Source organism: Carettochelys insculpta, chromosome 4 (assembly GCF_033958435.1).
Source record: "Carettochelys insculpta isolate YL-2023 chromosome 4, ASM3395843v1, whole genome shotgun sequence".
NCBI lineage: Eukaryota > Metazoa > Chordata > Testudines > Carettochelyidae > Carettochelys > Carettochelys insculpta.
The window spans coordinates 30,602,850-30,622,976 of NC_134140.1; the positions used below are offsets into that span (position 1 = coordinate 30,602,850).

Below are 20,127 nucleotides of genomic sequence, written 5' to 3' on the forward strand. Positions count from 1 at the left end.
CACTGTGTGGTAACTGTTGATAAGCCATTATTGTTGATGGCAACTTCTATACATACCCATCACTAAAAAGATTATTGAAGTGATGTGAGTTGAGGCCTGCAATCACAATTTTCATTTCCCTTCTCAGAAAGAAGCTGATTCACTAAAAATGTGTGCATACATATACCATACCTGTGGGAAAACAAGACTTAGCTTGAATATAGTGTTTTCCAGCAGATCTCCATGCGCTGTACAAAAGAGAAAGCTTAACCCCATTTTGCAGAGGGAAAAATTGAGGCATACAGCGATGAAATGACATATTTACAATCACTCAGCAGCCCAGTGGCAGAAGCAGCAATAGAAACTAGTTCTCCTGAGCAGAGTTCCCTCTAATTTTTTCCATCCACAGGCAAAATAAATTTTACCATGTGCACCTAGACATATGGGGATGTGCCCCACTACTACAAACACATGCTGCTCTCTATGAGTGCTCTGCCAATCAGCTGAGCAGACCCTGAATCTCTCTGGGGCAGCCACCCAAGCACTCAGCTTACACGGAACACTGTTCCTTAGCACTGTAACTACTAGGCCACACTGTAGTTATGGGCATAGCCTTCACAGAGGCGTTTGATCCTGCTGACGGGCTTTTGAACAATGAACAATGAAAACAAAATGGTAATGGTGTCCAAGAGTGTACAGCCAAAAGAAAAGAACCCACATTGTCTGTGGTAATTCATTTTTTTAGACCGATTTTCAAGTTGCACCATTAGCAATTGTATGGCTCGCTGCTTTGTGTTCCCACCCCTAAGTAACACAGTTGTGATATTATCTACTACCTGGAACCACACATTTAAGAGTTAAGCTCCTGTTTTCAGCTCCTTCAAATTTAAATCATCCAATTAAACCTGGCTCCTACCTCAATTCTGCACTCTCATTAACTCAATGTCTGCAAATAAGCTGCTTCCCCGCACGTGGGCTTATGCACGCTGCAACTTCTTTCCTTCCGTACAAGCAGCAGCAAAGTTAAATGCTTCTCTTTCCATCCCAGCCACATTTGGGCCCTTGAGTGCAGCTGCATGACAGAACAGGCATTGAAAATATAGCTACTGATAATCTGTCAACAACTCCCTGCAGTCATGGCACACCCTGCTGCAGGCCCTCTTCCACAGTAGTGGCTCCCTGTTTTATTGTGGTTTCAATAGGATGATGGATAGGGTGATAATAGTGGAAGTCTCTTAAGCTACCGGTTACACTATATGGATCTGTCGACAGAAATCACTGATCTGGAGAGTGCTCTGCTTTGCCAACGGAGCATCTGGACTGCCCGGCTACTGGCTTGACAAAACAAGCACCTGGAAGCACAGCAGACAGGACTGCCCATCATTCTGGATGGCCTGTCTGTTGAGAGAAGCCACCCCTCCCCCGCCCCCCAGAGCATTCATACAGACATTTTGTCAGCAGAATCTGTTGACAGCAGCATTATGCCTCATGGCTGAGGCGCAGAACGCTGCCAGCAAAAGTGCTGAGTTTTGTCTGACAAACTGTCGACAAAATGCATTATGTGTGTGGACGGTCTACCGGTTTTGTTGACAAAACCGGGATTTTGTCAGCAAAACTTGCTGGAGTAACCTATTCATTTGGAATAGATCTGGGAGTCTCAGAGGAAAAACTCAGCAGGAGCCTCATGGAGAGGATGGCCAATAGTGTGAGCTTACGTCATGCAGAGTGCTCTGGAAGGCCCAGAAAACGATCTAGGGGCAATAAAGCAGAGCTAAAAAGAGCATGACCCACCCTGTGCTGAAATAGCTAAAGGATCCTCACTGCCCTAAAGAGCATTTCAAGCAGTTAAATACCCCTACCTTCCAGGGAGTAAAAAGGAAGGCCTTTCCCATGTACTGCAAGTCTCTGCCCTCTACTGGCTCTCTTGAAGATTGCTCACAATTCTGCTGTGAGTGTTATTCTCACACACACACACCAAAGACATGAGACACAGGCAGCATGCAAAGGCTGGGCATGCAGGATAACTGTTCATAGAGCAAATCTTTAGGTTTCTCAAGCTGCAGGAATGAGTGTGTTTGACAGGCAGCCAAGTCAAAAGTGACATTTCTTATTGACTTCTGCAATACGATCCAGATACTGGTCCAACAACTCCAAGATTAAAATAAAACACCTCTCCACACAGAAAGTCGCTATTTTCTGCACTCTAGATAGCAAACGCAGGGAAGGAGAGAAAGAGGTGGGAGCAATAAAACATATGCTCTTCATCTCTGTTTTCATTTTGCTGGAAACTCTTGAGCCCATTAAAGATATGTGGATTATCTCCTTAAAAGATCTCACTGCATAATTTTGACTTGACTAAGAATTGGAATTCACAAGTGATTCAGAAATTAATAGAATTGTATTTGAAAGTGAGTCCATTATATTAAATTCTCCAGAAATCAAATTTACCATGACTAAGTGCATCAGTTTTCTATAGGTACAAAATATCACTTTTTTAAAATGGTTATTTTTCATTGGTTAATTCACTCAAATTTGGGGCAAGGTGGCAATGAATGCTGAAAGTTGTGATTGCTATAACATCAGCATAAAATTTTCTTGCAGCCTCACTTATCTTCATTATTTAGAGTTCTTCCAGGTTTTTTGTTTGTTTGCTTTTTGTGCATGTTTTCTAAATGTTAGTCCACAGAAATATTACCGCCTGCATGCTGTATCACGTCCTGCTCTCCTGGGTTATATGGTCTAATCCAGTCCTTTGCATTTCTTTGTGGTTGCTCTGCTTCCTTGTGATCTGTCCACGTTTCACATTTTGAAAACTGTTTTCTGGCCACATTCAGTTTTGTTTTGTTTTTTAAATGTATGAATTGGAGCCAAGCATGTAGTTCAGATTTAAATCTGCATGCAGCAGCAGGAAAGAGATTCTGATCTGCTTTTGAATTAGCTTACTTAAGAAACAAACGTAGCTGTGAAGTTCAGAAGGTCATCTAAACTTCAAAAGTTCAGGGGTTCAGATTGGGCCCCCATCTTACTATACATTTGTTCCAGTCCAGGTTCTAATGGCAAGAGAACCAGAAATATCATAAAACCTCAATAGCAGGCCTGGCAGTGGGGTGGAGGGTAAAGGGGAGAGAAGGGGTCAATCACTCAGGAACCTGGGTGAATTAAAAGGTCCTTGGGCCCCAGGCCACCACTAGCAGCAGCATAATGGGGCTAAGGCAGACTTCCTGCCTTCCTCCACACTGCACCATTGGAAGCAACCTGCACTATTTCTGCAGCTCTGAGGGGTCTTTGCACATTGCCCCTGCCCTGAGCACTGACTCCACAGGTCCCAGGCTAGGAACTGTGGTCAAATGGGAACAATGGGTGTGAGGAGTGCCCACAGGCAGCAGTGCAGAGACCCCCTCAGGGGCCCCCTGCCTAAGAGACACTACCAGAGGGGAGTTGCTTTAGGGAGCCACCCAAGATAAATGCCAAACTTGCTGATCCCTTCCTGCACCCCAACAACCTGCCCCAGCCTAGAGCCCCCAAAACTCCTTCCTAGAGCCTGCAACACACACCTCATCCCAGACACAGCCCCACTCCCCAGCAGGGTGAAAGTGAATGGGTGGGTGAGAGGGAGTGGTGAGGGGTGGAATAGGGCGAGCAGGGGACAGGGCTTCAGAGAAAGAGTGGGGAAAGTGTGATTAGAGAGTTGGCAGCACTCCTGGCCGGGTATGTGAAAGCCCTGGCCATGCCTGCAGAGTGCACCCAGCAGCTCACTGCGCAGCAGTCACCACAGGCACAGCACCAGCCAAATGTCAGGTGGACCACATTCGCACAGGCACAGCTTGCGTGGGCTGTTCTGCCCCATGGCTGTTCTGTCCTTGTACCAGAATTGCTGTCAGTGGGCCTGCCCACCAGAACACGTTTTCTGAGAAGAACTCTAGTAAACTCATGCAGTTTGGTTCGTGCCCTGGAACAATGAGGAGATCATGGTGCCACTACTAGGAGAAAGAAGTTTGGCAGAATACTGGCTTCTTTAATGTGTATGCTAGGCAAAATGCCCCAAAGTATAGTGGCTGACATTGATCATACTTTCAGCTGTCTCCGGCTGCTTGAGAACCCATCAGTACGTCTGAGCCTGCTCCTATGTATTTGGCTACATCTAAACAGCAAAGTTATTCTGAAATAACACAAGTTATTTCAAAATAATTTTGCTGTCTTCTACACCAGTGCTCACCAACCTTTATTACCTCATGGCATGCTTTCAGTGCTCATTATAATTTCATGGCATACCCACATACCCACTATACATAACCCAATCCCCTTCCCCTCCTCCAGGACCAGGCACCCTGAGCTCCTCACTATAACCCAAAACACAATCTTCCGCCCCTCCCGCAGAGCCAGGCACCTCCAACATTCTCCCCACCCCCCTCTCTCATTCAGTGCTGGTGACTCACCAGAGCAGCTGCCACAGCCTCAGAACTGCCACCATCCCACTGCCAATACTACTGCCACACGCTTCTCTCACCAAGCCGTGAGGCGCATGCACAGAGTGACAGACGGCACTCCCAGCACGTGGATCTGAGGCACACTAAGCGGTGCTTCACAGCACGTTGGTTGAGGAGCACTGCCTTGGGGTACTTTGCTTCTTAGATAATAAAGAGCCACCAAGAGTTACACAAGACACATTTAGGATACTGTACAACAGTTATTTGGAACAAAAACCACCTTGCAATAATAGTTGGGCTGACAGCTGTTTTGAAAGCATTAAGGCAATTGAAATGCTCTAAGCTTGCAACCTCATCAAATGCAGGTAATCTTTATTCAGTCCTACAGATTCGTTTGGGACAACTTGAATTGCACAGAATACTCATAGGTAAAGGGGTAGCCAGACTGGTGATCAGTGATATTTTTTAATCTCTGTCCAACAACAACAAACTAGCGTTAGGACATGAGGCTAGTAACAGAAGACAACACTTGCTGACATGGACAAAAACAGCTGCCCAAAAGACAACTCAGACACAATGTAATAGTTATATATGTAGGTAAATAATTAAGCAGAATTTCTGATGCATAAACTTAGTCAAATAATGGTGATTAACAGACAGATACTTGCAGATTTCAATATCTGTAGCCTTGATGTATCTAGAAGAGAAGTGATATCTTTTGGTAAAGGAATATTGCTCACATCTAAGAACAGAGAAATAGCATTTAACATCTTGTTTCACAAACAAGTTAACAATCACTGGATACAGAAGACCACCCAAACTTGATAAGGATGCTACAATTTTCAATAGCTTCTCCTTTGCTGTTTCCATAATCAAGCACACTGATTAATGTTAAAGATGTGCAGCCGCTAGTTCCGTCTTGCCTCCTGTGGTTACCACCTGGATTAGGCTGCCAGAGCTTGGCCTGTTCTTCCCTGTGATCCAGTCATAAAAGGTTCTGTGTTTTTTTAAAAAAAAAAAAAAAAAAAAAAAAAAAAATATTAAGTAGGCAGGGGGTATTTAAAAAAAAAAGTCAGCCTGTCATATCTACTTGCATCGTTATGTGCTTTTTTTTTTTAATGTGTGGATCCTACCACTGTCTCCATGAGGAGACTCTCTGGCTGCGTCTACACTAGGAAGTTCTTTTGAAAAAAGCAGGCCTTTTCCAAAAGAACCCATGGAGCATCTCTGCACAAAATGCATTTTTGATCTGAAATTGAAAGTACACAGCACTTCTTCCGGTGGCTCTCTTCCTCTCCCACAAGACTCTTTTGGGGGGCGGGGGGAGGAAAAAAGTGTGTAGGTGCCCTGGGGGTCCTTTTTTCAAAAGAGTGGTCCTCATGGTGCCAGATTTTTCAATCCCCAGCCCATTCTTTCGAAACAGAGGGGACTGTGTACATTCGTGCTATCAAATGAGCAGATCTATTTTTGATGTGCCTTTTTAAGTGTTTACATGTTCTTTCTAAAGAAGTTTTTTTCCGAAGAGATCATCCAGAAGAACTTCTTTCGAAAAATCACTGTAGTGTAGATGTAGCCACAGACAGTCCCACCTAAATCAATAGTGCTCTGCATAGGGATCCCTCACAGAGTGCTGACTGCATAAGCAGTGCCTAAAATGTAAGTTCTTCAGGGCAAAAAGCAGACTCTCGTGTGGCTACAAAGAACCTACTCTTCTGGAAGGCTTTATCACCATGATTTTCAGAGGGCTTGCAGCACCTCAGAAAATGCAGTCTTGAATACATAACAAACAATAAAAATTAACTTTCCGTAGAAGGTCAACTTTTGGTGGCGGAGCCTGATTCTGCTCCAAAAGCTTGTGAAAACCATTTCAATTTCTTAGGGGGAAAAGATGTTTTCAAAAGGGAAACTTACAGAACCCTTCTGAAACTGCTATCAAGGCGATGGGGCACTTTGGAGCCCATAACAAAATAATGTTGGCATTCCAATATATTAAAAGGTAATTTGTTTTTCTTTCAGATTCACTTTTCACTGAAGGTTATGTCTTTAAAATAGTGTACACACTTCAAGGCTGTGCCTTTGCTTTTCCTTTTCTCAATATTTGTTCTCCCTCATTTTCTACTTTTATTCTTTTCCTCTCTGTTCATTATATTTCCTTATTATCATCCTCTGAGTCTCTCCCAATTCCTTCCTCTTTTTCCTTCACCTCCAACCACCTCCTTTCTTAACCCATATTTCCTTCTCATGTTCTTTCCCTTTTCTAGCGCTTTTCTTTAGGCTTTTCCCCCTCCCTGGGCAGCCAGTCCTTTCAACCACTCTCTCCTATCATCACTCCACAATAGTGAAAATGGCTCTTTAGGGCTGGGAGGAAAGCAATGGGACTTCCTCCCTGTGAGATTTGAATTCACCTCTCCACAGAGGGCCACCACTTTGTCTATATTCAAATGAAGACCTCATGAAGATGGGAAGAGGAGCAGAGGCCTGGTGTTAGCTACCTGGGGTGAAATCGAGGAGTGCAATTTCATCCAGAGAATGCAAGGCAATTTTCAGGGTCTATACTCTATCCCCATGCTCTCACTCTGCAACAGCCATTTTGAATGGTCATGAAGTCTGATGCAATGCATTCTGGGGCAGAGTAAATCCCAGAATGTGAGAATTCCTGTGGGGGTTCTGAAGAGGAAGGCTCTATCACCAGCTTTCACAATATTTGGTGTTCTTCTTAAAGCTCTAGCTCCTGAAGGCAAGTGATTACATGAGAATCTCTGCTTTCATTAAGGAAGTAAATCTTTAACACTCGACAGGCTCACCAACTAGGAGGCAAATTAAAAGAAGCATCGTTTTTAAGGTAATCTCCTGGTTTTGTGGGCCCTGGCTTGTGATTTTTGAACAGGTGGGGTTAGCAATACAGGGACAGTCTTCAGCTCTACCAGAAAGTTTGAAGGAGTCACTCATGGAGAGTGATCATTACTGAATCATGAGACAATTCCAGCACCATCACCTTAAAATCTCTCTCCAAAAAAGAAGTGTGAGAAAGAGGGAGGGGAACCGTTTTAGCTACTTTGCTAAAATTACTTCAGCGGAAGAGTTTGCCCCATTTATTACTCAGAGCAGCACTCTGTGCATCAGCGCTCTCTCGCAGAATGAGTTGCCCCCTTTGTGAGGATCTCTCACAAGGGAAGAGCAGTTTGAAAACAACTCTTAAAATTAGGAGTATGTTTGTAAAGCCAAAGTAACTGGCTCAACCACTCCAGAGTGCACGTAAATAACTGAAAGGACTTACATTTTTAAACAAAATAACTAGATGTCTATCTGGCAGAGCCCCCACCTTTTCCCCCTCCTTCCTGCCCTCCAACCCCACCCCTGCTATATCAACCCTGGATTCTAACTGTCTTCTCCAATTGAAACAAGTGGCTCTTGCCCGTAAGAGCTCATTACCTAATAAACAAATGTGTTAGGCTTTAAGGGGCTACAGGGCTGTCGGTTTTTTGTTTCCTTTAACTACAGCAATTCAACCAGCTGCCTAGGTCTACCCAGCCTACAACCATCCCTGAATGCAATGCCCAACTAAAGCATTCCAAACGGCAAGGAAATCCAGAGTCAATACAAACAGGCTGTAGAAACAATGGTGTGAAGTGCACAGCTTCATCCTCGTTTCCCAGTGCCCCGGCTCGCAACGGTTTAAAGGGAGCACTACAAAACTGGAGAGATGTTAATGTCCTTTGTGATGTATGAAATTGGACAAGTTTCTACTCTTCCCTCCTCTCTCCCACAAAAAATGTTGCCGTTTTAAAAGATATCGAACCCTGTCTCGTTCCCTCTCTCTGCCATGCCACCTTTAGCAAGATCTTTGATAGGCCTGTTCCGAATAATGCCAAAAAGCAAGCACCAATGAGCTACAGGGCTTCCAGCCCTCAGCTGAGCGAAGGAGCAGATGCTCAGCCTTTACCCCCCAGTATAGTGCAAAGAGATCTGCAGCTCATGTTGCATCTTACTGCCACTTCATTCGGGTCAGACGCTCCACAGATCTAGACAGTATGCACTTGACTGAGTAATATTACTCAAACAATAAGCAGACAAAACCACATCTGGGGGGGAGAAAGTAAACACACACAAGTAAGGGGAACTACATCTACCTTAACACAATATAAAAGGAGCAGTAAAGGGCGTAGATGCCCTTCTCTTTACAGTTCACCTTTAAACTAGACTGCTAGTGTCTGACACAGCTGTCTGTGATTTAACCTAATTGTACGTACGCTTTATGAGGCTTGCTGAATTTAAAAAACACTCAGGGCTAGAGCCTCTGATGGTGTAAATTAATGAAGGGCCACTGAAGTCAATAGATTTATGCCAATTTTCACTGTTCCAGAATCTGACCCTATAAACTTAACCTAAATTCACAATAGAGAAAATGTGGTGTGCACACAAACATCCAAATTCAAGTGGCAAAATCATGAATTTTTAGATGCAAAAACCAGCTGTTTTGACAGAAGAACGAGGAACTGTTTATTCACTGTGCTTGTACTCACTCAGCAAGGAATTCTAGAGGTGTCCAGGAGCTGAAATCTGCATCAGGCATTGATTTCCTGTTCATTGGTGTATCCAAGGTAACTCTGCAATTGAGAGAGAGAGATAAGTATTTCATTGGTACATCATGCTACTGATAAGAGCTGTCTGCTATTCCGCTCTTTGTTCTACCATATGCTGAATTTTCAGAACAGGGCGCTGAAATCCAGACAATGATTGATGGATTTTTCTTGAAAGCCGCATATCTCTTGCAGCATGTAATCATCAGTCTTAATTTTTTTAAACCTGTATCGTTAAGTAAGATACTTGTAAGGTGGGATTTTCAGATGTGTTTATGTGCTGCTCAAAATCCCACCAGTGTTACTCTCTTAAAAATGTGAACAAGAACAAAAAGTTTCTAAGCAAGTTTGAAATGGCCACTAGCCAGAAGAATAGAGTGAACTCAGTATCTGTGTGTTGGTACTCTGCAGGGGCAGGTGTTAATTATTCAAATACCCTGTGTGTTGTCATTCTCTGTCCAAAAAGAAACACACTTGGAGGAGCTTGTAAAAAATAGGGGATTGGGGGGGGGATGTAATTAAATTAGTTCAGTACTTCTGAGCACAGACAACTTTTGAAGACTGCATTTCACATGGGCCTGAAAAGGAAATACTCAACATCTTAGGTTACCAAATACAATCACTGAAGTTAGATCTTTTCTATGTCTGTTAGGCTAGCCAGTTCATCCACACCTCTGCCAATGCAAGCAAACAACTTTTAAGAAAGAGTTAGTAGGCTTGCAGCAGGGAGAAGAGAATAGGTTTTCTATTCACAAGTCCTTCAAGGGACAGTTATTTTAGCTGTTCATGTCACTCCACAAAGAAAATAGATAATATGCACTGCAGTAAAGACTGTTTCTATGGAAAATATACTAAAAGTCTGGCAAGATGTTTTTCTCATCCAAAAAACCACTTGACATTGAGAAGTAAAGTTTGATAGATACCACCTAACTTTGCCCAACCAAAATTAAGGAAGAGTGAAAGCAAACATTCAAAAGCATTTTCAGTTAATAAAACTTCCCACTATTTGCTCTTTCCATGTGAGCTATAAAACACATACAGCATGGGGCTGGGGCCAGAGACCCCTGCCACAGCAGCATGGGGCTGGGGCTGGAACCCTACCACAGTGGCCCATGCTGGACAGGCCCCATGCAGCTGAAAACGGAGCCCTTCTCACGGAACCCTGCAGACCCTGATGCAGGTTGGTTTTTCTCCCCTTCCCCCCTTGGGCTGGTGGGTATATGTGGGTTCTGGGCAGGAGGGATGGTGCAGGAGCAAGCTGGGCATGGGTGTTTGGGGTCTGGGTAGGAGGGAGGGTACAGGAGGGGGCTAGAAATGAGAGATCTGGGAGGGAGGAGGCAGGAACAGGCTGAGGGTGGGGGGCTGGGCAGGAGCAGGATGAGGGAGGGAGGGTCTGAGCAGCAGCAGGCTGGGTCAAGTGGGGGCACTTATCTCCATGCAGCATTGTTGCCGCCCCCTCCCTCAGTCAGTGTTGGCCCCCGCCCAGGGCTGGCAGCAGCTTTGTACTCCTGACTACTGGGGTTCCCCACCCAGGGCTGCTGGCAGCTCTGTTCCCAGACTGTGGGGCTGCCTGCCAGGCCAGCTGGGACCACAGATGTTGCCAGATAAGAAGATCCAGGATAAGAGATGTTCAACCTGTAGGAAAATCCCGGACATTTTCAGACATTTAAAAAATCCAGCCAGAAGGAGATTTGAAGACTGAAATGTTAAAAGCCCTGTATCTTTATTTATTAATGAAGCTGTTGTAAGTAGGACTATGAGTGACTTTAAAAAGTATCACCAGCACTTGGACCATACAGAGGTCAAAAGATCAAATTTCAGCACTCCACCTTGGAAAGATTGCTGGCCCCTGTTCTAGACTATTGATGAGGGATGGTCCCTGCTTTGACAAACACAAGCACGTTTTAACTGTTACTTATGTGTAGTGGAGATGAGGCCTTCGAAAGGAAGCTCATCTGTGTGTCACCGAGTTATAGTCACACTTTAGAATTAAACAATGCAACAGCACCGGTAACTATGCAACCACTTACGGCAGAACAGCAACAGCAGCAGATCCAGATGGCAAGCCACTGTTCGCACCACCTAGACTCTGGCAGAGCTGATGTACCGCTCCTTTTGCCATGCCATACCCAATCATCCCTAGCAATCAGAAACAAAACAGAAGGGAAAAAAAATTCACACTGATAAAGAACTGTATAAGAGGAAACAGTGAAAGGTTTTGAAAAATAAGTGTTTATTCACCATCAGAAATCCATCAACAAAATTAGGTTTCTAACACTTTGTAAAAAATGTTTACCCATGACAAAGGAATTATGTTGCTACCACAGAGCTCAATTTATCTAGCAACATGGAATTAAAAATATTTTTAAAAAATATTGCGGTTTTTTTGCCTCACAAATTGCATGCCTTGAGATCAGAACACTGTTATTGAGCACTTGTCTTCACAAAGTAACACAGAAGATAGATCTAGAATTGAGAGATTAACTATTCAGTTCACTGGCAATTTAGAAAAGATGAAAAAATATTTCAGGTTCAATAAAACATTTTGTACCAATTTAGACCATTTTATACTGTTTGAATAGCTAAAATAAAATTAGAGAAAAATCTGAAGCAAAGCTATCTGCAACAAAAGAAAATCAGAATGTTCTGTTTAGGAAATGTTGTAATGAAATGTTTCAATATTTCCAGAAGGTTTTTGATTTTCTAAATGAATACTTCAGTGAAGTTTACATAAATTTTGGAATAATCAAGTCTTCATTTTGCACCATTTTTTCCCCCACACTGTTCTAAACTGACCTATCATCTAAGGCCATAATCTTGCAAACATTTATGCATACTCTTAACTGTAAGGCCAACTAGTCCCATTGACTTAATGGAAATATTTACATACATAAAAGTAAACACGTGCATAAAGGTTTACAAAATCCAGGGTAAATATCTACAGTCATAACAGGTAAGTTCAATGGTCCACCTAGTCTTCTGTCTTGATATATCTGACACAAACCTTTACCAGGTGTTTCAGTGTGAATTGCAAGAAACCCCACAGTGGAAAGTCATTAAATAACTTCTCTTACAGGCAGGTTTCTTCCAAACCCTTATCAGCCACTAGCTAAATTATGTTCTGAAGCATGAGAGTTACTGTTTCCAAAAAGAAATGCCTTAGACTATTTAATGTAACTGTGGAAATGTTTTCACCATCCACATAAAAGCCTGTTACTTTATCTGGAAATTTACTGAGACTCTGACACTCTCATTGATGTTTTGCAACAATGAATTCCACAGTCTAGTTATACAATGTGCAAAAGTAGCATTTGCTTTAATCAATTTTAAATTTATTGCCCTCCAGTTTCACTTAATGTTCCTTGTTTGTATGTGTATTAAAAGAAAGCTGAAATAGAAGTAGACAATTTACATTCTTTTTCCTATTTATTGTTTTTATCACTCTTATTCATCCCCTTTGTTAATCAAATAGTCTGAATCTTTTAATGTAGTGAAATTTTTTTGTGCCTCTAAATATTTTTGCCATCCATACATGAGTCCCTTCTTCTATTTATTTTTTCCAGTTAGCTGCAGGCAATTCCCATTTAAAATTACTGGACTTCAATTGGAAAATAGTTTCCAGAGTCTACTGAAAATCAAGACGACATATAATAAGAGTAGCAGGGGGATGAATAGCTAGACTTCCATAATTACGAATAACAACAAGACTAAAATGTCAGAAGATGTATTTGCATTAGTTGAGCAACAATTCTTTCCTGGTTCCTCCTCGCATTTAATAAGATGCATGTGTTTTCCCACAGAATTGCTTGTACTAAAAATCCACAGTGATTGAAACCATACTGCTCAAAACATGAAAGCAAATTAAGTTAATTCTCTACCCTAATCGAATTTCACAGACTTAGTCCAGAGTTCACCTATTTGCATTTTTCATGGTTTTGGTCAATCTGTTGCAAAAAAGAAACAACCTTTTCACTCAATAACAACAATTTTATCTTCACACTAAGTTGGATGCAACTTTAACCATGTAAATATAGAGGCCAAACAATTAAACAAAAAACAAACAAAAAAAACCAGCATTATTTTCTGAAATATCATGGTTATAGTTAATTCCTTTACCCCTGTTGTCAGACAAAGCTTTTAAGAGGCACACCTTATCTTTACAAACTATTCTATCATTTTAACTTTGAAAATTTCTTATGTTACATCAGAGTATTGTTAAGTAACTAACACAAGAGATACTGAAACATTACTTCACCAGAATCTCAGATAAATCTTGCACACTTTAAGGGATGTTAATCTCTCTGTCTTCACCCCCTCACGCCAAACAGCCAAATAGTGCATGTGGTTTTATTTCAATTGCTTTCAGACTTTTTCCCCCTTCTACAAAGGGCAAGAAAAACTGTAATGAGAGCAAAGACTGAAAGATATAATTTCACAAAGTTTGTAATAAACAACTAATGGAGACAGAGGCTGAAGGTCATCAAACTTATCTGTGTCTGAAACAAGGTGAACAGGATTCAGAACATGAGCATGAACATCATGCTCAACAAAAATAACTGAGTCATCACTAACTTTTAAAGAGAAAAAAAAAAAAAAAAAAAAAAAAGGCTAGTTACCTAAGAATCCTGCGCCTTCCAGAAAAGCAAACATGGAATTTAACCTTCTCCAAGGTTTTAAAATGTTGTAAACTAAAATTTCAAATGTGTTATTTTTAAATTATTTCCCAAATACTTCGGACAGCTTGATAAACTAAAAAAGATTTCACTAAAACCAGACAATTAGCATTTGAGCAACAGATTTTATTTTATGCACTGCACTTGCTGTGGGTTTGGATCTGCCAACTACAAAGTTACAACTTTCCTCAAGGAACTCATAAGGCTGTTTAACATATGTATAATATGGGAAGAAATGTTGAGGGAGTAAAATGTTTGATTCTCAAATCGGAATAATTAAAACAGAACAAACACCATATTTTGTTTGTTACCTGGAGTTCCAGCCAAAGCAGCTTTTGCTCCTGTCAGAGTCAACAAGCCTCCTTCTTTCAGATGTTTCGTGGCTAAGTGACTGGAAATAGTTGATGTCCAAACACTTTGTTTCCACATAAGGTCAGAATTTTTGTATATAGCTGAAAATAAAATAGTTGGGTCAGTCATCCAGAATGGAAAAGCCTTCAGCACCTCTTGCCTTGCCCATCATATCTCCATTCTCTTTGGCTTCCGCGAGTCCGTGCTCAATGACATGCACGATAGTGCTACTTGATTTTTAATTAGAGGTGTGACCATATCCCCCATCTTCAGCCAATTCCACTGGCTTGCTTTTCATTTCTAGACCCTGTTCAATACACCCCTTATTTCTAAAACTCCTAGAAACTTCTTTTTAATCAGCATCAAAGACTTTGTTGATCTCTTTTCTTCCCACTCCTGCATTCATCTTGCACCAGCCTGTTCTCTCTGTTCCTCTAAATGGTCTCAGCTGTAATGGTGAGAAAGCCTTCTCCTTGGCAGAGGCTACCTTCTGGAATGACCTTTTCTTCTGCTGGGAAAACAGTTCTTCTCCTTGCCTATTATTCTTAAGCTCTCACATTTTATTCTTTTAACTCCGTAATTCTATTATTTGACTCATCAGACCATACAGTTTGTATGAGAGAAGCTATGTAAAATAAAGTTGTATTGTCTTATATAAACTCAAGATATGTCTCTTTAGTTCTTGGATGGGTAGCCAACCTAGTGTCGTATGCTTTTTCTTTTCTATGATTGCAAAAATTGCTCTTAAATATTTTATGACTATAATTATGATCTTTGGATAATGCTCTGTGATATTACATAAAACTTAGTTTTTATTTCAATCACTGTTTGTTTTCTATGAAATTCCAAAGAACAAGCAAACACTGTAACTGCTAGACTGCAACTATCTTTCCCCAGGGTTTTGGTCTTGTTAGAGCTCATAAGCTGTGCAGGCCATTGGATAGAAAACACCAAGGCATAAAGGGAATTAGTGGGAAACATTTTGTTCATAAGACTATACCGGGGTTCTGTTTTTCCTGTCCAATTTTCACCCAAGGAAGTGGGTTTTGCCCATAAAATTTCATGACCTAATTAAACTTGTTATTTTCTAAGATGCCATAGGAATACTTGTTATTTATGTACTAATGCTGTCTAGACATGCTCAGAATCTCAAGACTTCTACAAGACTCGCCTGCATAAGATTTCAAATTTTTAAAAAAAGAAAGAACTGTAATACTGCAGGCAGTCAATTCAACATGATTATAGAATTTTAAAATAATTCAGCAATTGTTTGTGTTAGCAACATATTATTGGGAAATAGAGGGCAGCAAGATTATTCAATATTATGATTTGCTTAACTATATCTTTTAAGGTGTACATTTCCATTAAACAAAAAAACCACACTACCTTAAGCTCAAAACCACAAATTAATAGCATGAAGTAGACAAGATGACCATCCAGTCCAAGACATTCCCAGATACTCATTTGCCATCCTGATAGTATAGATTTGTTTTAAGTTACTGTCACAATCTATTATCTCATTTACACTAGTTAGGCTGCTCCTGTATTGTGTTAGATTATAACAGATACACCTATAAGCATTTATGTTTGTATTAAAACAGCACTGAATGTCATCTTCCCATATTGTCTTTAAAAAATAGGAAACATCTTTGCCTTGTATGTTCATATGGGGTGAGGAGGGAAGAGTCCACAAACTGCTTTATGTACAGTGAACTCTTTCACATCCAGCAGCCCCGGGACTGAGAGGTTGCCAGATACTCTAGATAATAGACAGGTACAACTAGCAATGAACAACACCAAAGAAAAACAAGATTAGATGTTAAGAAACAAAGCAAAAATGTATGCAGATTACTTTATTTACCAACAGTAGTATTGTATACTATAAACATATGCTGTATTTGCTGTTTTTATTTGTATTTACTTTCACTATACTCTACTTTTGAAAAACGTAACTAAAATTTACTTATGGTTAAAATGCCAGTTATCTGAAAGTTCTGATAACAGAATACCAGATATGAAAGAGTTTAATATACACCAGATAGCAAATGAGGCTAATAATTTTGGGTATCCTAACCTATGTTAGAAAAAAGTCTATTCTGTCTACTATGAAATGTGAGAAACTCAGTTACAAGCCATTTGAATGTTATACATGAAGAACTGAATCCATTTCAAAACTTTAGATTACGTTTTTATATAGGGCCTGCCATAATGCAACATTACAGTGCCATGATACACCAACATGGAGGACTGTGAAAGGCAGCATGACCTAGGGGACAGAACAGTGGACTGGCACTCAGGAGACCTGGGGTCTACACCTGGTGCAGTCATTGACCTTGGGCAAGTCACTTCAGCGTGCCTCAGTTTCCCCATCTGTAAAATGGGGCTAATGATTACATCCTCCTTTGTAAAGCACTTTGAAAGGTACTGATGAAAAATGTTATAGTACTGCAAGACATATTAATCAAATGTAGCTATCAATTAGAAAAAGCTATGAAAGACACATAGAAGTGGTCCAGCTCCCACTGAACTGTAGGGTTACCAGAGATGAACTTTCAAAAAAGAAGACACCCCAGAGAGGGAGTATATTTGTGTTATAGTACATTAATACAAGGTGAGTTGGTAGATACCGATATACTCCCTCTCAGGGGTGTCCTCTTTTTTGAAAGTTCAGCTCTGGTACCCTAGAAATTAGGTAGCGCTATTAGCTCCCGTTCTGTATGACCATAATATAGGAGAGATTTTAGTCTGAGAGAACACCTTCTTACCATGATGTTTTCCTCCCACTGCATTAATGTGCTGGCCAGTATGCAACTAACAAAGGGCTTACATTTAGCTTTTGCACTGCCACCTGCCCATCCTCCAGCTACACACAGGATAGCATCCACCTTCTCTTCACCCAGAAGTCTTTCAACATCTGCTGTCACCTGAAATACAACAAAAAAAATACAGAACATTCTGACAATACTGCACTGATGAAATAAAGATAAATACCCAGACTAACTTTAAATTATGTTACCCCAATGGTGATTGTAAACAGCTATTTAATTATTATTATCTTACTCACTGGTAGCAAAAAAGATGCAGAATATTGAAAACAGATTAAACACCAACCAAGTGGTAGGTCACGTCAATGGAGCGAACATGTGAATAAGTCTTGCAGGATCAGTTAGTCTCAGAATCTGGCCCTTATTTTGCTATTTGCTAGCACCTGGAGTTTCTCTTGGGATGCACTGCTTTCAAGTAACAGTCCCTCCCTCCCTGTGTACTGTACTGCTCAGAAACATGGAATGAAGGTGCAAGAAGAAATCTGACAAAAGAATAGCCTCACTATTGGCAAAGTTTTCACCTTACCCCAAAGCTTGTCCCCTAAAATTAAAAGCACAGTTTATACCTTTACTAAAAAGCATCAAGCGTGAGAGTTTATACTTTTAGTTTAGTCCAGGGGTCTGCAACCTGCGGCTCAAGAGTAATCCTTTGTGGCTGCCAATGCTATAATTGCAAAGTAAAAAAAAAAGCCCCTCTTAATTATCTTCGCTATTTTGGTGAACATCTAAAAGCCCAACAATGAATAACTCATATTTAAATAGCAAACAATATGTGATTTTGAGACACTGGATAGCTCCCCGTTTAATATGTGCAGTGTATTGTGGGATATGTGTATGTTCTGTTCTTAAAATAGGGGTTACAAAAAGTATGGTTTGATGTTATTCAGTAAGGACCGTCTCATACTCACAGCATTGCAGCTCTTGAATTATCAAGTTTTTTTATCAAATTTGGGGAAGAAAAAGGCTCTTCTTGCTCTTTTGGTTGCTTGAATCGACATATCAGAAATTGACTTACCTGCCTGCCGTAAGAAAGGTCAACAGGAGTGTTTCTCCCATTGACTTCCCTTACTCTTTGTGATAGGGGTCGACAGCTGACCCCAGAGAGATTGATTTTGTGCGTCTTTACCAGACACGCAAAACTGAACTCCAGAAGATTGACCTTGACTGGGTCAACCTTCCCAGAAGTACAGATGTGCCGTCAGAAAGCTCCACAGAAATGCTACGGCCCCAATGCTCTGAGATACTCTGTTCAGTTAGAACCCTGAGTCCATGGAAGCCCCACTGACTTCAGTGGTCTTCTGAATGGGTATACAAGCAAACCCATGTGAGGAGCTTTCTGCATTGGTGACTGAGTGTTGATTGAATTATTTTTCTTTTCATAATTTACACAATTCTGACAAACAAGGAGGAAACAGTGATGTTGACTAGGAACTGGCAAACCTAGTTTCACCGCACAAAGTGCAAAAGATAAACCAGTGTGACCAATGGGGGAAGAAAACAGATTTGCAAAATTCTTTTAAGATTCCATCTACAGTTTGTTGTTATCCAGATTGAGATTTTGAAATACTGGTTTTAATAAAAGAAGGACATCCCTAGTTTCTCTGATTGTAGTTCTGCATAGGGTTCATATGATCCCAAAGAAAAAGAACAAAGGCGAGTGAATACAAGCTCTGTCTTCTTTCAATTTTAGTATGAATAAAATAATAGCCTTGTCAGTCTGAAAGCCAGGTACCAGGCTGATGATAAACTGTGTGGCCCTGTAAAAACAGCTTCCAAGGAACAAAACAAGGCAGTCTAAGTCCACATTCTATTGTGGACAGGAATTTAAAACCGCAGCCCTAAAACATTTCAAGACCCAGTGCCTTTTTCAACTCCTGAAAGACCTGCCCTAGCACCTTCCTAATACCACGCACCTGCCCCAGCCATTGATACCACAAGCTTTCTTACAACATTTAAAGGAAAATGAATAAAAGTCACCTGATCGGCTTGCTCAGTGAAGGAGTCCGTCATTTTCACAACAACATTGGCACTGGCGTCTTCATTTTCTCCTAGGTCAATGCTGGCAACCCACTGATCACAACACACAAGAAGGACACACAGAGTTTGGCTTTTCAATGCATCAGGAAATAACAGGTGGTTTTTTTTTTTTTTAAAAGAGGAGTATTTACATTACGGGGGGCGGTGGATGGATCTGTACTTTGACCAGCTCACAGCAGCCCGGCTGGGGTGAAAAGCCAATACACTTATTTGCAGGGGAGGCAGCACTGCTGAGATTCACACACTGGCGAGGGGGGGAAGACGCCCTCCTCCTTGGGAAGGGCTCAAAGACTCTTCCCTCTGGCAGGGGAGAGGAGTTTGCTGCGGGGCTCGGCCGCAGGGGCGAAGCAAGGCAGAGCGGCGATACGCAGGGCAGGAGAGGGCTAGCTCCCAGGCAGCTGTTCCCAGCCCGCCCTGCCCGACCCGTGGCTACTTACCCAGTGCCTGGCTCTGAAACACTGCACGCATTTGGCTCCCAGCGCCCCTCTGCCTCCATACACCAGCACCCTGCGCGCCTCTGCTGCCGCTGCCATGCTCCCGCCGCTGCTCGGCTCGCCGCCTTTGCCGCCCGCTGCCATCCAGGGCTGGGCCCAGAGGCCGCCCCGCCTCCCTAGGCGCAGCAGCGCCGCCCCGCCCCGGAGCTACCCCTGCGCTTTCCGCTTCCGCACTCACCATCGCCATCTAGGCGGGCTGAGATACTGCGAGCGGCACCGACCTCGACCCCGGCTCCACGTTTCAGTGGGCGCGCTGGGTAACCGCTCCCTGGAGCTGGTGAGGTCGTGCGGGGCCCCAGAATAAGCCGTTCATAACCCAGGAGGCAGCGATCCTTTCCCCCTGTTCGGTGGATTGGCTTTGCACGCCCACGCTGCTAGGGGCCACTGTAGTGCCAGGACATGTCTTCAACTTCTGCATATTGGATAAAAGTGAAAAGATCTTCCAAGCAACACGTCAGTGCCCCAACACCGCAAATACAAGGAAAAGCCAAGGTGCAAATGCTGGAAGTTCAGTAAGATCTAGGCTTCCCTGTGTGCCAGGACCCTAGCAGCGTGTTTAAGAGCACTATGCTGTGGGAAGTACTGTCTTTAGTCTAAGATGTAACACCCACATGGTCATGCCAGGCCCCATATTGTACTTCAGGTAAAAGTGAAGGCCTCTTGGTCAAACTCCAACTCAGATCATTACATCCTGCTTAAATTTCTAGCACATTTTTCAGATGAACCTATATCCCTATATGTAATTTACCAATAGAATGCAG

The 20,127-nt window shown here is 42.0% G+C and overlaps 1 protein-coding gene across 1 annotated transcript; it reads right to left on the reverse strand.

Moving 5' to 3' along the window:
- Positions 1-4,857: 4,857 nt before the first annotated feature.
- Positions 4,858-19,486, reverse strand: QDPR (quinoid dihydropteridine reductase). The gene is made up of 7 exons (XM_074991747.1): positions 19,310-19,486; positions 18,813-18,905; positions 16,838-16,934; positions 13,971-14,111; positions 11,017-11,125; positions 8,930-9,013; positions 4,858-5,403 (listed from the first exon to the last, which is right to left on the reverse strand). Exons 1-7 carry the CDS (start codon positions 19,448-19,450, stop codon positions 5,298-5,300), a joined length of 771 nt encoding a protein of 256 aa, XP_074847848.1. The 5' UTR covers positions 19,451-19,486; the 3' UTR covers positions 4,858-5,297.
- Between the last annotated feature and the right edge of the window lie 641 nt (positions 19,487-20,127).